At 42.7% G+C, this 15,274-nt stretch overlaps 1 protein-coding gene across 1 annotated transcript in view; it reads left to right on the top strand.

Moving 5' to 3' along the window:
• Nucleotides 1–11,369, top strand: part of GPC3 (glypican 3) — a 450,385-nt gene extending 439,016 nt beyond the window's left edge. Inside the window, exon 8 of the mRNA XM_030933937.1 lies at nucleotides 10,812–11,369. Coding sequence (XP_030789797.1) covers nucleotides 10,812–10,981 — 170 coding nt within the window. The 3' untranslated portion in view covers nucleotides 10,982–11,369. The remainder of the gene's footprint in view (nucleotides 1–10,811) is intronic.
• Nucleotides 11,370–15,274: the final 3,905 nt, after the last annotated feature.

The following is a 15,274-nucleotide window of genomic DNA, read 5'->3' as shown; positions in this document are numbered from 1 at the left end:
AAATGGAATTATATACTATGTGGTGTTTTGTGACTGGCTTCTTTCACTTACTATAATGTTTTTTTTAAGTTTTTTTTTTTTTTTTTTTAATCTTGGCTATTCCACATCCTTCTTAATGTGTATATTAAGTTGTTCTCCAGCTAGGTAGAAGAGGTGTATACATATCATTATGGAAAATAATTCTTTTGGCTGACCTGGAATGACACAAAGAAAATGAAAGTGAGGAACATTTCAGTAATAATAACCTTAATGTCTCAGAACTTGTAAGGGCTGAAAATTGGACAAACTGAAGAATTCCAGCATAAGTTTCTGTGTTATTCTAGAATGCAGGCTAATTTCAATGTGTGTTTGGTGCAACTAAAAACTAACAACAATAGGAGATAAGTTAGAGAAATGACTACCTTGTGGAGAATTTAGGGCCACCAACATATTAGAAGTAGTTAAAGTCCTATCAGTGTTTGTCAGTCTTTAGAAATCGACATCCCCATTTGTTTGTTTGTTTGTTTGTGTATTTATTTATTTATGAGATGGAGTCTCACTCAAGGTTTATTCATGTGGTGCCATTTATCGGTACATCATTTCTTTTTTCTTTTTCTTTTTTTTTTGGCTAATATTCCATTGAATGGATGTACCATATTTTGTGTCTCCATTCATCTGTTGATGGACACTTAGATTTTTTCCACCTTTTGGCTATTATGAATGCAATGCAGTGAACATTGGCATACAAGTATCTGTTTGAGTATATGGTTACAGGTTGTTTATGTTTCAACAACAGCAAGAATATAGTATTTTTAAAGGCCATTTTGCTTTGGAATTCTAGAGGCACCTTCTAACAAAACTTGGTTGTACAGACTGGTGAGGTGTTGTGGCACTAGCAGCACTGCCATGCACCCCAGGCACAGTCAGGGTGGCAAATGCCTCATTTCACTCACTCTCAGACTTCTCAGAGAATCCACATTAGCTCCCCCTCTCTCCTTAACTCAGTACTCACTGTCTTTTTTAAAGAGATGGGTCTCGCTGTGTTGCCCAGACTGGAGTACAGTGGCTATTCATAGGTGCAATCATAGTGCACTATAGTCTTGAACTCCTGGCCTCCCACCTCAGCAACCCAAGTAGCTGGGACTACAGACAGGCACCATGGCTATATCTGGTTTCTTACCCAACGATCCTACTGAAACATCTTTCAAAAATCACCCATAACCTTCTATTCAACATCTACAGTGGCTTCTTTTCAGTCTTTACTTTTCTTGACCCCTACGCAACATTTGACCGTGTTAACCCACCCCTCTTTAAAGTACTTCCCGTCCCTTGCCTTCTCTACATCAGTTCTCTTGATCTTCTTCCCTGGCCGTTGTGTACAGTGTCTCTGTCCCCAGCTCCTCTTCTACTACTGACTGTTAGGACCATCATTTCCCATGGGAATGAGATAACCTTTCCTGTGGGAAGTAAAGGCTTTGATGAGCTTTGATATCTGTGGAGCTGTTAAGCAGCCTCAGGCAAGAAGGACCTGTAGACATCAGAGGAGTGGTCATGACACTGCTGGGGAAGGTGGTGAGAATGCTGGGGCTGCTGGAGGAGAGCCACCACCCGCATTACCCATGCATACTGTCAGTGCTTCCAGGATGGGGTTGTTCTGTTCCTGGGAATATGATTTGACTCATGATGTGCCTAAATAACTATGGTAGGCTGGGCACAGTGGCTCACGCCTGTAATCCTAGCACTTTGGAGGCTGAGGAAGGAGGCTCATTTGAGGCCAGGAGTTTAAGACCAGTCTGGGCAACAGAGCAAGACCCTGTCTCTACAAAAAATAAAAATAAAATATTAGCCAGGCGTGGTGACACACACCTGTGGTCCCAGCTACTTGGGAGGCTGAGGTGGCAGGATTGCTTGAGCCCAGGTGCTCAAGGCTGCTGTGAGCCATGATCGTGCCACTGCACTGGGAAACAGAGTGAGACCCCATCTCTATAAATGGTAAGTATGTAAGTAAGTAAGTAAGTGGTGGCCGATATGACTTTTTTATTTCTTTCTTGATGGCTACACATAATAATGAAGCATAGCTGTTGGCTGAAACCCCCTGGAAACATTTGTGTTAGAAAAAGAAAGCAGTCTGAGCCCTAGTTAAGGACAATCACCATGATGTTTCCCTCGTAACAAGGAAGTTGCCATAGAAAAGACCACATTAAGTCACTCATCAGGAATTTGTGAGTCAAAAGGTCCAGCATGGTAGTTGACAAAGCCCAGGTGACCCAAGTTGCCTAACAGTGCTGGAGTTGTTTTTTGTTTGCTTGTTTGTTTGTGACAGGGTCTTACTCTATCACCCAGGCTGTAGTGCAGTGGCACAATCACAGCTCACTGCAGCCTTAGCCTCCTGGACTCAAGCTATCATCTCACGTCAGCCTCCCAAGTAGCTGAAACTACAAGCACATGCCACCATGCCCAGCTAACTTTTCTGTTTTTTGTAGAAACAAGGTTTCACCATGTTGCCAAGGCAGGTTTCAAACTCCTGGGCTAAAGTGATCCATCCCCCTTGGCCTTCCAGAATACTGGGATTACAAAGTGTAAGCCATTGTGCCCGACCTCTAACAGTGTTTTTAAGATTCTTCTACCTAAATACCCCAGTATGTCAGAGAAGAGTGAGTGAATCCCCACTCCTGAGGATTTGAGACATAACCTGCTAAACAGGAAATGTCTGATGAAGTCTTTAGTGAGCTTGCAACTAATATATTTCTGCTCCATCATTAGCCTTGCATATTTTAGTATAAAAAAGTGTGCTTTCCCCCTAATTCCCTAGGAAGAAGCATGCGATGGTTTCATGTACCTACAACCCACTGCAGTGTAATCTGAAGATACACATATTCCAGATTGAGAAACAGAGGCCTATAATAAGAGAGGCCATGCCTCAGCTAATGGGAAAAATTCATTGTATTCTTTCAACATCCCATTGTTGTAACTAAAGATGTTTGCAAGCTGGAATGAGCCATAAGAAATGAAGCACATATCTCATTGCCCAAACCCTCTTCTAGGAGAGGCCATTGGATTATTCCCAGGTGTTATTGTCATTTAGTGGGCAAAATTAGCAACTCATTTGTTTGTCAAAAAGGCAGATTGTGGGCTGGGGGTGGTGGCTCACACCTGCAATCTAAGCACTTTGGGAGGCCAAGGCAGGCAGATCACCTGAGCTCAGGAGTTTGAGACCAGCCTGGACAACATGGTGAAACCCTGTCTCTATGAAATATACAAAAATAATCCTGGAGTGGTGGTGTGTATTTGTAATCCCAGCTACTCAGGAGGCTGAGGCACAAGAATCACTTGGACTCTGGAGGTGGAGGTTGCAGTGAGCCAAGGTCATGCCACTGCACTCCAGCCTGGGTGACAGAGCGAGACTGTCTCAAAAAAAGGCAGATTGTTAAATGAGCCCATTCCCAAAAGGAGTCCCATTAGACCAATTAAAAACCAGAGGTCTCAAGTGTTCCTTGTCCTCCTTATCTGATCTATGAAGAAGAAAATCTAGACTCCCGGAGACCCAAGGGTCATTTGCAAAGTCATTTTCTTCTGCTTTAAAGTCTAGTCATTTCACATCTAAAAGTTCACAAAAGAGGAGGTATTGAGGTGGCAGGAAAGAGGGTTGTGCTGAAGGGCGAACAAGGAAACCAGGGTCTGTTTTGGATTCAAGAGCGAATGGCAGAGCCCAATGGCTCTTGTGGGAACAGGCAGCAGAGTGAGCAGTGTTGCAATGAATGTGATTTCTCCAGAGATTTCCCCCAGCTTCAGCCTCTGGGGTTTGCCAAGCAATGTCCTGAGGTTTCACGTATTCATGTCTTGGAGGCCAACTGTACACAGCAAATGCAAAACACAGAGATAGCAGTATTGCTCTGTTGCTATATTAGGGCCAGATTGAAGCCATCTGCTGATGCAAGCTTGGCAAGGAAGAAACCCCTATGCTTGGCTCAGCAGCAGTGTTTTCTCTCCTGGCATTTTGATAGCAGCACTTCTTTCAGGCTGCCCTGTGAAGTCTTTCTGTTGGTATGGGTGAAGCCCCCATAGCAATGCATCATCCTCCTTGAAGCCCACGCCCTCAGAGGGTGAGCATTTGCTTCCTATTATGTGCTCAAGACTCCAGTAGCTTTGTAAGGGCCCAAAGGCTTGTGTTCCTGGCTCCCAGATCCCCCTGTGCATGCCTGTCCATACCTGCTTGATGCACCCCAGGTCCAGCAAATTCTCTCCCAAAGCTCTGTGTGTACTGGCTTCAATGGAAGTTGTTATGCCAGAGTTTAAAAGCAAAACAGAAATAATCCAGCATGGATGTGTTTATTGCCAGGATCTCTCATCCAAGATTAAAAAGCAGCTCAAGAAAAAAAGAGAATTCAGAATTTGGTAGTTGATGAATATTACCAGAGAAACATCCCAAGGGAAGCAACTGATTGACCTGGCTTGCTTATGGAGGCGCTGTCAGGGGTGGAAGAATGATTACAGCCTGCAGCAGGCTATATCCCTCACTGGGCTACAAGAGACTTGGAATCAAAGAGAAACAAAACTAGAAGGAAACTTAGAAGTCATCCAGTTCAACACTTTGATTTACCAGATGGGGCAACTGAGGCCCAGAAAAGAAGGAAATGACTTGTCTAAGGTGAGATAATAAGTCAGTAGCTAAACTAGGCTTGGAACCCAGGGCTTCAGACTGCCAGGATGCGCAGGATCACTTGAAGCCAGGAATTTAAGACCAGCCTCCTAGGGACTCTGCTAGGAGATGCTGAATAACCAAAGAGGGAGGGCTCTCCATTTATTGCTTTTCCCAACAAAGAAAAACTTTTCAACACACAAAACATTGCAGACATTAAGACTGACAATTATTTTTAAAATAATTATCTAATCTGCAACACAAAGGACATGAAGGCAAAATGAGAGTCAGGGGCTGAGTGTGTAATTAGTACAGATGCTGGGTCTACCCTCTGGGCATAAACTGATTACAAATAGCAACAGATTTTTGGATTTAGCATGAAAATCTCCTTGCTGGCCCAAAAGGTTCTTACTGATGATCAAGATAGAAACAATTTATGTGCATTTTATAATATATACCTAATACAGCAAAAATATGTTCTGGAAAATCACTGATAAACATAAAGATATGAATGATTGAAAAGAGAATGGTTTGTGGTGATTCTCATAATACATCTGGTTTGTAGCAAACTGAGAAGTTTCTGGTTTTGTGTAGATTTAGCCACTTTGTAAGGTTTTTTTGTTTTGTTTTGTTTTTTTGTTTTTTGTTTTTAACTTTGCTACTGGCTGATTCCCAGATACTATTCCCACAGGCTTCTTGTTTATTTCAACACAAGATGTCTGACAAGTCTCTCCCTCTTAGAGCTGTCTTCCACAGTGTTAACAATGATCTTTCTAAAAAACGCAAGTCAGACTGTGTTGTTTGCTTACTTCAAAACCTTCAGTGGCTCCCTGTTGCTCACAGAATAGTTTTAGCTTTCCTAATCCACCGTGATTTGGCTCCTACTTGTCCCTCCGCCTTACCTTTCATCGCCACCTCTTCCCCCACAATACACACACACACACACACACACACACACACATACACACCACAACAATGTACATTCTGTGGCTCCTCCTACCATGGGGTCTACTTGCTGCTTCTGAATATGCCTCACAGACATTCTCTGAGCTTGGTGATTTGGGTCAGGCTGCACCCTCTGCCTGGAATAACCATTCATTCAGCCCCTGTCATAATTCTGTCCATCCTTCATCGTGTAGATTATGTCCCAATTATTCTTAATTTTATTTTTTATTTTTATTTCAATAGTTTTTGGGGTACAGGTGTTGTTTGGTTACATAGATGAGTTCTTTAGTGGTGAATTTTCAGATTTTAGTGCACCCATCATCCGAGCAGTGTATACTGTATCCAATATGTAGTCTTTTTTTTGTTTTGTTTTGTTTTGTTTTGTTTTGTTTTGAGACGGAGTCTCGCTCTGTCGCCCAGGCTGGAGTGCAGTGGCCGGATCTCAGCTCACTGCAAGCTCCGCCTCCCGGGTCCAAGCCATTCTCCTGCCTCAGCCTCCCGAGTAGCTGGGACTACAGGCGCCACCATCTCGCCCGGCTAATTTTTTTGTATTTTTTAAGTGGAGACGGGGTTTCACTGTGTTAGCCAGGATGGTCTCGACCTCCTGACCTTGTGATCCGCCCGCCTCGGCCTCCCAAAGTGCTGGGATTACAGGCTTCAGCCACCGCACCCGGCCCAATATGTAGTCTTTTATCCCTCACCCCACTCCCGCTCTTTCCCCCGAGTCCCCAGTGTCTGTTATATCATTCTTATGCCTTTGCGTCCTCATAGCTTAGCTCCCACTTATAAGTGAAAACATACAATATTTGGTTTTCCATTCCTGAGTTACTTCCCTTAGAATAATGGCCTCCAGCTCCATCCGAGTTGCTGCAAAATACATTATTTCATTCATTTTTATTGCTGAGTAGTGTTACATGGTGTATATATACCACATTTTCTTTTTTTTTTTTTTTTTTTTTGAGACGGAGTCTCGCTCTGTCGCCGGGGCTGGAGTGCAGTGGCCGGTTCTCAGCTCACTGCAAGCTCCGCCTCCCGGGTTCACGCCATTCTCCTGCCTCAGCCTCCCGAGTAGCTGGGACTACAGGCGCCGCCACCTCGCCCGGCTAGTTTTTTGTATTTTTAGTAGAGACGGGGTTTCACCGTGTTAGCCAGGATGGTCTCGATCTCCTGACCTTGTGATCCGCCCGTCTCGGCCTCCCAAAGTGCTGGGATTACAGGCTTGAGCCACCGCGCCCGGCCACCACATTTTCTTTATCCACTTGTTGGTTGATGGGCACTTAGGCTGGATCCATATCTTTGCAATTGCAAATTGAGCTGCTATAACCATGCTTGTTCATGTGTCTTTTTCATAGAATGACTTCTTTTCCTTTGGGTAGATACCCAGTAGTGGGATATCCCAATTGTTTTAAGAAGCTTTCCAAGATATGTCTATTTGAAATTTTTGTCTCTTTCTCTTCTATCCCCAAGATGTTTTGCTTGTGCCTTTAACTGAGCCCTTTCTACTTTCTGCCATGTAGCTAGTTGGATTGTCTCTTGATCAATTTCCCTTGCCAGTGAGGGGGCTCATGAAGGCAGACAGTAAGTCTTTCTCTAACCCTCTACTGTGATGCTTGAGACATCATAGGCTAGTTTTGTTTGTTGAATTAGATTGGATTACATTTCCCCTGTCCAGAAATGTCTGTATTTATCTTTCACCAAAAATCCTATTTCCTCTGTCTCCATAATGCTTCCTTACTGTGCTGAGCTATTCCCTTTATCTCTAATTTTCATGATGGTGGCCCAAGCATACAGTGGCTTTATTGGGATTCCCATCAGTTATAAGCCACATGTACCTGGCTATGGAATTGGGTGATAAACTTTTACTACTGCTGAATGAAGAGCCTCAGGAAACCTGCAGCCACAGCTTAGGGAACACAGGGAGATAGCATTCTGAATATTCCTGGGGGCCTTTTGGAGGTAGAATAGTTGGCCACCTTTGTGGTTGGAGTATCTAATGACTTTGGCCATCATTGTTGATTTCTTCAGGGAAATAGAACTGATATGATAACTCCCATTCCCAACCCAGAGCTCTTTTCAGGATTTCAGAAAGTTTAACAAGGCTACTTAATCAAGTATGTGTTCAATTTTATGTCCAAACAGTGACTTTGCTCTCACGCTTTTTGGAAGTTCTCTTTGGCACTGTGTATTTCACCAATGGAGTTTGTTTTCAAGAAGAATCCATTACTACTTAATCACTGTAGTTTGTTTGGTATATAGAATTTTTCAAGAGGCAGTATAGCTTCATTTGAGGTTTAGAGTCAGACCTGGACTCAAATAGCTCCTTTACTCCATACCAGCTGTGTAAATATGGGCAAAATAATTAATCTGAGCTTTAGCTTCCTCTCCAGTAAAATAGGAATTATAATACCTACCTTATAACATCGTGGAGATGGTTAAATTAAATGAAATAATGTACAGAAATAGTTTAACACAGTGCCTGGCCTACAGTGAGCACTCAGTAATTGGGCATCATTACTATAATTTCAAAATACAGGGCCGAAGAGATAGAAATAACAAAAGAAGACCAGGTGCGGTGGCTCACGCCTGTAATTCCAGCATTTTGGGAGGCTAAGGTAGTCAGATCACTTGAGCTCAGGAGTTTGAGACCAGCCTGGGCAACATGGCAAAACGCTGTCTCTAGAAAAAAAAAAAAAATACAAATAATAGCCAAACAGGGTGGCACATGCCTGTGGCCCCAGCTACTTGGGAGGCCAATGTGGGAGGATTGCTTGAGCCCTGGAAATCGAGGCTGCATTGAGCCATGATCGCACCACTATACTGTAGCCTGGGCAACACAGAAAGACCCTGTCTCAAAAAAACAAAACAAAACAAAAAACAAACAAAATCAGAAAAGGTCTTTACTGGCAAAAAAAAAAAAAAAAAAAAAAAAAAATTAGAAACAACTGTATTTAACAAAACTTCTGGGTTTGCCATAACTACTACAGTAAACAAAACTGTTGAAAGTTAGCAGATGATTTGAAAAAAGAAACAGTGTAGGAGCTAAGCAGTGGCATTAATAGATATTGTTTCATCTTGATGTCAGGCAAGGGGCACTATCCAGAAAAGGAATCTGAAAGTAATGCTGAGAGTGCTCTCATTCAGGTCAACCCTAAAAATACTCCTCTTCATTTAAGTTGAGAAGTTGCTGTGAGAACCAAGGCTGGGCTTTCAACAGATCTAGCCATATGTGCTCTCCACTTTGGTGAAACCCGATCGTGACCTAAGCCTGTGCTATCCTTGCCGACTGACAGCTGACCTCGGCCTTCTCTGTGCACCCTGCATAGTTCACCTTTCAAAGAAAGAGGTCTGATTTCCAAGTAGAGCATTGCTCTTTGTTCTTTTTCTCTTTTATTTTGTTTGTAGGTATTTATTTTGGAAGGGAGGGAATCTAGATTATAGTCTGCTCTATTGCTTTTCCCTGGGTAAGAGGGTTTCCTGGAAAATTTGATTTGAATTATTATGAGTACTCAGGAAGAAAAGCTCTCTGCTTTTAAAGGAGTAAAATGTAACCAGATTCATATATCTTAAACATTAGGACATTATTTCTTTCTACAGCCATGAAAATAGTTATAGTTAATAACAAAATGGAGAAAATATTTGTATAAAATATAGGCAAAAGTTCAACAAAATATATATTATTAAAATGAATAGGAAAAATATCAATACCACTAGATTAAAAAGGCAAAAGGTATAAACTACTATGCCTTGAGAAATATAATTAGTAAACTAAAACATAGGAAAAGTTTATCTGCACTAGTAATCAAATCCCTGCAAAATAAAGAAATGTTGAGATGTCGCCTTATATTAACAAAAAATATCTTTTTTCAATAGAGGTGCTGTAAATTGGTTCTCTCATCATTGCTGGTGGCAGTATAGATTGCAATAGGCCTTTTGGAAATTGGCATCTTAGTCTGTGAAATTAGACTCCCTGGCTTTGATCACTTTGACCTTGCTGCCTACCCCAACCAGTGCCAGCCTTAGCGGAGCCCTGGTCCTGGGCCCTGCTCTGTACTGGACCAGCTGAGTCCCCACACTTTTTTCCTGTGACTTATTGAGTGTTCCATCCCCTGTAAGAGAACCTCTTCCTTCCTCTTCCTTCCTTCCCTCTGTAGAATCCCAGTCATTTCCTCTGTGCCTGTTGTTGGGCATCTCAGTGTCCCAAAGGATCTTTCCAACTGGCTACCAGACAGTTGGCTGGTGAAGTTGCTCACATCATATCACCTTCACAGGATATTGAAATAGCAACATTGACAACGGAGTCTAGAATCGCCAAGAGAGTAGATTTGATGTCTAAATCTGGAAAGCAAATCTGAAACATATTGAGCCCTGGGACAGGGTCAGCCATCTTGAATTTCCTGATAAACCACTGTCTTCCTTAGATTTGCCTTCTGGGGCCACCTTTGCTTTAGGACAAGCTAAATAACACCGTGATTTTTTTTCAGAATCATGAACATATATCATAAATGCTAGGCAGTCCAAGAATGAAAGGCCCTTGCCCATTAGCCTCTCCTTACTCCCATTCACTTGGTATCAGTTTAAATCTATGCTTTGATCAATTTTGCTTTTTTGCGAGGATTGTTTCTAGGGGGAAATGAAAAGACCTTATAGATAAAAGGAGAGTTATTTGGGAAAATAAAACAACTTTCAACAGCAAACTACCTATTCTCAACCCTCATTAAAGGAAAGCTCTCAGGACAAGGAAATGTATATAAGGTGCAGGGCCTAAGAAAGGTACACTGGGAACCCACAGCACCCCCTCCCCACCAGCACACATACACACAAGAACACACGACAGGGTATAGTCACCCACATGGCATCTTATGTTTTGATACCCATAAGATCTGCTGAAAATGCCCTTCAAGCAAAACCTTGCCTGGGAGGAGATGTTGCAAAGGGCTAGTGTGCACCCTACAATGTGTATGCAGCCAAAGGGCAATGGGGTGCAGCCTGCTCACTCCACACTCCCGCTTGCTATGATCTCTGGAAGGAGCACTTCTGGCTGGCTCCTTCCACTGCCTCCCCTCTCCCCGCCCCCCACCCTCACATATCCTTCTTTTTCCCATCTCACAGTGGCCTTTTTCTCCCCACTAAAAAAGGAAATCAAAGCTGAGGCTTTCCAGCAGTCCAGACACATGCTAGAGCTGTGGATAGTGTTATACTGAGGCTATGGGTAGACTTGCATTTCAAATCCTTCTCTTTTGATTGACAGAACTGGCCTATGATCTGGATGTGGATGATGCGCCTGGAAACAATCAGCAGGCAACTCCGAAGGACAACGAGATAAGCACCTTTCACAACCTCGGGAACGTTCATTCCCCGCTGAAGCTTCTCACCAGCATGGCCATCTCAGTGGTGTGCTTCTTCTTCCTGGTGCACTGACTGCCTGGTGCCCAGCACATGTGCTGCCCTACAGCACCCTGTGGTCTTCCTCGATAAAGGGAACCACTTTCTTATTTTTTTCTATTATTATTTTTTTTTTTATCCTGTATACCTCCTCCAGCCATTAAGTAGAGGACTAACCATGTGTTATGTTTTCGAAAATCAAATGGTATCTTTTGGAGGAAGATAAATTTTAGTGGTAGTATATAGATTATCCTTTTGCAAAGAAAAAAAACCATCAAGTTGTGCCAAATTATTTTCCTATGTTTGGCTGTTAGAACATGGTTACCATGTCTTTCTCTCTCTCTCACTCCCTCCCTTTCTATCTTTCTTTCTCTCTCTCTTTGCATGGATTTCTTTGAAAAAAAATAAATTGCTCAAATAAAAATGTATTGGCTCTTTTTTTTTTGCAAACTGTCATCTATGGTGACTGTGCAATGCTTTTTTTCCTTCTCACTAAACTTTCCATCCAATATATTCTTATCAGGCCCCAACAGGGTCCTTGAAACCCACCTCCCTGCCTTCCTTCTGGGTGGAAATCAATCCTGACTCCAAGAACCAATTAGAGTCACTCCCTCACAATCCACAATCTTCATTTCGAAACCTTGGGTTGGAGTATCTTGTCTATGAAACCGAAGGTATCTCAAAAGAGTTACCTGGTCTAGTCTCTCTTTACAACTTTTACTTTGCCAAAAATGCTTTGCCCAAATAGGAATCCTCTATGTAAATCAGGTACAGTTGCACAATTCATCTTCTTCCTTCTCCCAAATCAAGACAGGTGAACCCAAACAGTGCAAAGAAATCACTTCCCAGCTTCTTTGCTGCTGTCTCAGGCTTGCTGTGTTGCCTCTCTCCACAGGGGGTGCCACATGGCATGGGCAGCCATTGCTTTGGGTCAGGTTGCAGAAGTTGTCCTCAGCAAACCCATGATTTATAGGGAGCAACTCTCACTCTTGGCCGCAGGTGAGCTTCTTCAACATTCATTTATTCAATGAGTAGGTTTTGCATACCTGTTGGGTTTCAGGTACTATACCAGATGCTAGAGACAGTGGAAAACCAAACAGAATTGAGCCCTGCTCTCATGGAACTGAAGGTCTGACACCAGTAGTAATTACAACACTGGCTTTTCATCAACCATAGACCCAGTATTATTACTCAAAATCTGTTTTTTGCAGGGTGCGGTGGCTCACACCTGTAATCCCAACCCCTTGGGAGGCTAAGGCAGGTGGATCATTTGAGGTCAGGAGTTTGAGACCAGCCTGGCCAACATGGCAAAACCCCGTCTGTATTAAAAATACAAAAAAATTATCCAGGTGTGGTGGAGGGTACCTGTAATCCCAGCTACTCAGGAGGCTGAGGCAGGAGAATCGCTTGTACCTGGGGCGCAGAGGTTGCAGTGAGCTGAGATCATGCCATTGCACTCCAGCCTGGATGACACAGCAAGACTCTGTCTCAAAAAAAAAAAAAAAAGTCTGTTTTTTACACATACAACATTGCAATAATAATGGCACTTAGGTAATACTCAGACATTCTGCTGCTGAGGGATCCCAGGACTAACCACTCTGCCATTTTTGTAATGTGTATAATTCTTAGCACATTGCCTTGTTGCCAGGTCAGGTCAATAGAGACGTTGTTGATTCTTTCTAAAGGGGGGGACTCAACTCCCACCTGATATATATAAGAAAGAGAGGGTGAGATGCACGGAAGGGGTGTGAGCAAAGGTCAAGGAATGGACGGGGAAGTCCCCTTTGATTCTATGAGGTGGTCCTAGTCAGGATCTCCGATTTCAGTCCCATGGCAGGAGGTCACCATGCGGGAAGCAGAATGTGTAATTTCTCACAACTTATTGCACCCCCTCTCCTGCTGTCACCAACACACTTCTGTCTCCTGCAGAGCACAATTTTCCAATATCCATCTTCTTCCTTTGCAGAAATGCTCACAAACGCAAACTGGAAATGTTTGGTTTGACGTTTCCTTTGGTTAGTTTTATTGAAGCTAAGACTACAATCAGTTGAATGTGTTAATGTGATCTCAATGATTTGTAATGGTGGGTAAGACCTGAAAGAGAAAGAAGCCAGTTGTCTTTGTTTTTAAACCATCATTCTTTGTGTATTTGAATGGGGTTTGTAAGAAACTTTGGACTTTGGTTTATGAAACCTACACATTACAAAGGTTTGCTGCTTGGACTCAGAGTCTAATATAGCAACACCAACCCAGAAGAAGGATTTAAAGCCCAGTTATCATCTAATAACTGTCCCTGTCATTCCATGGAAATGTTGATATTTGATGCGGCAAAAAATAATTTGTGGCTCAGAGACCAAGGTTTGCTCCTACAAGCAGGAGAGGACTGTCTTAAAGTCCATTTCTCCTCTCTGGGAGGCAAAAGAGATTGTCAGTGTTCGCACACCCTTCTCATCCACTTCCTCTCTCTAGACCTCAGTTTCCCTATTGTCAAATGGAGAATGAGGACAACATTTCTAACCTCTTTGTTACTCAGATTTTGTGGCACCATTCAACCCAAAAGGCAGTAAATGCCGGTCCCTCTGTCCAGCTGGTGGCATCAATGTGCTGTTCCTCCAGTGCCTCTCAGAACTTTTCCAGCCTAAGGTCATATTTGACTTGCTTCAGTTTCCAGAACATGACCCCAGGCAGCCTGTGTTTCTGCTGTCCTGGTACTCTGCCTACAGCTATGGAACATCCAGCCTGAGTGAGGAGGACCAGAAGACAACTCCCCTGTCATGTCCAAGACCTGCTGGCTTCAGCTACGTAGATGGGATTCAACTGGATAACCACACACATGTTTAAAACATGGAAAATCCACCATATCCTATTGGCATCAACTATGTATCAATGGCGTGTCTCTCTTAGCTTTTCGCCTCTGTCTTTTCCTACCTATGTATTTTTTTTATTATTGTTCTACTTCAGAATCAAGTTCCATGGCTAGTTAGTGGTTTTTCATCTTTGACGTGTTGATTCTACCATTTTACTTTTTTTTTAAACAGAGTCTCCCTCAGTCACCCAGGCTGGAGTATGATGGCACAATCTCGGCTCGCTGCAGCCTCCACCTCCCGGGTTCCAGCGATTCTCCTGCCTCAGCCTCCTGAGTAGCTGGGACTACAGGCACACATCACTAGCCTTGGCTGATTTTTCTATTTTTTTGTAAAGATGGGATTTCACCATGTTGCCCAGGCTGGTCTCAAACTCCTGACCTCAAGTGATCTACCTGCCTTGGCTTCCCAAAGTGCTGGGATAACCATACACATGTATAAAACATGGAAAATCCACCGTATCCTTTTGGCATTAAGCTGGGATTACAGGTGTGAGCCACTGCACCTGGCCTGATTCTACCCTTTGATTTAAATTTTCTACACTTGAATTATGTTAAGATGACTATTTTTTCTTAGAAGAGACCTGGGAACTGGGAAGTTGTCCATTGTGTTGGAAGGCCTCTTCCTCATTGGATGCATGAGTGAACTTCCATCAACTCAACTCTCGTACTTGAATAAGGTTAATTCCTTAAATAACAGATACTGAGTCCCTAGGCTGGAAGGGACCTGATAGTTCATCCCACAATGTTTGCTTGATTACCTCCTAAGGCAGGGCTCTCACTAGGTCACAAAGTAGCCTGTTCAGTTGTTGGATACCTCGAATTTTTAGCAAATCCATTTCTTAAAGGAAAAGAGTTATTACAAATGAAATACAGGTAATAAAAAAAATCTAACAACACATAATTACGTAAAGTTTAGAAAATTATGTTTGCCCCATAATTCCATACCACATAGAAATCCACTATTAAATATTTATATTTTTCCATACAAAAAAATTAGCCGGGTGTGGTGGTGGGTGCCTGTAGTCCCAGCTACAGAGGAGGCTGAGGCAGGAGAATGGCGTGAACCTGGGAGGCGGAGCTTGCAGTGAGCTGAGATTGCACCACTGCACTCCAGCCTGGGCGACAGAGTGAGACTCCATCTCAGAAAAAAATGAAGAAAAAGAAAAATATTTATATTTTTCCAGTCTTTCACCCCCTCTCTGTATATGCATATTCACATACATGAGATTGTATTAAACAATTTTTTTTGCAGTTGCATACTGTTGCAGTATTTACAACCAACGCTTTATTGAGAAATATATATATAGTACTTTAAGTCCTGGGATACATGTGCAGAACGTGCATGAACATACAATTCTATAATATGAATCAGTCTTTATTAGGGTGAGCCTAAATCTGCCTTTCTATTATTTCCTCCTATGGTCTGGCTCTTCCATAAAGAGCATCCTGAGATTCAGATGGCC

The sequence above is a fragment of the Rhinopithecus roxellana genome, chromosome 7 (assembly GCF_007565055.1).
Source record: "Rhinopithecus roxellana isolate Shanxi Qingling chromosome 7, ASM756505v1, whole genome shotgun sequence".
NCBI classification, from domain to species: domain Eukaryota; kingdom Metazoa; phylum Chordata; class Mammalia; order Primates; family Cercopithecidae; genus Rhinopithecus; species Rhinopithecus roxellana.
Note: the sequence above shows the minus strand (reverse complement) of the source record. Positions and strands in the feature narration are given on the sequence as shown.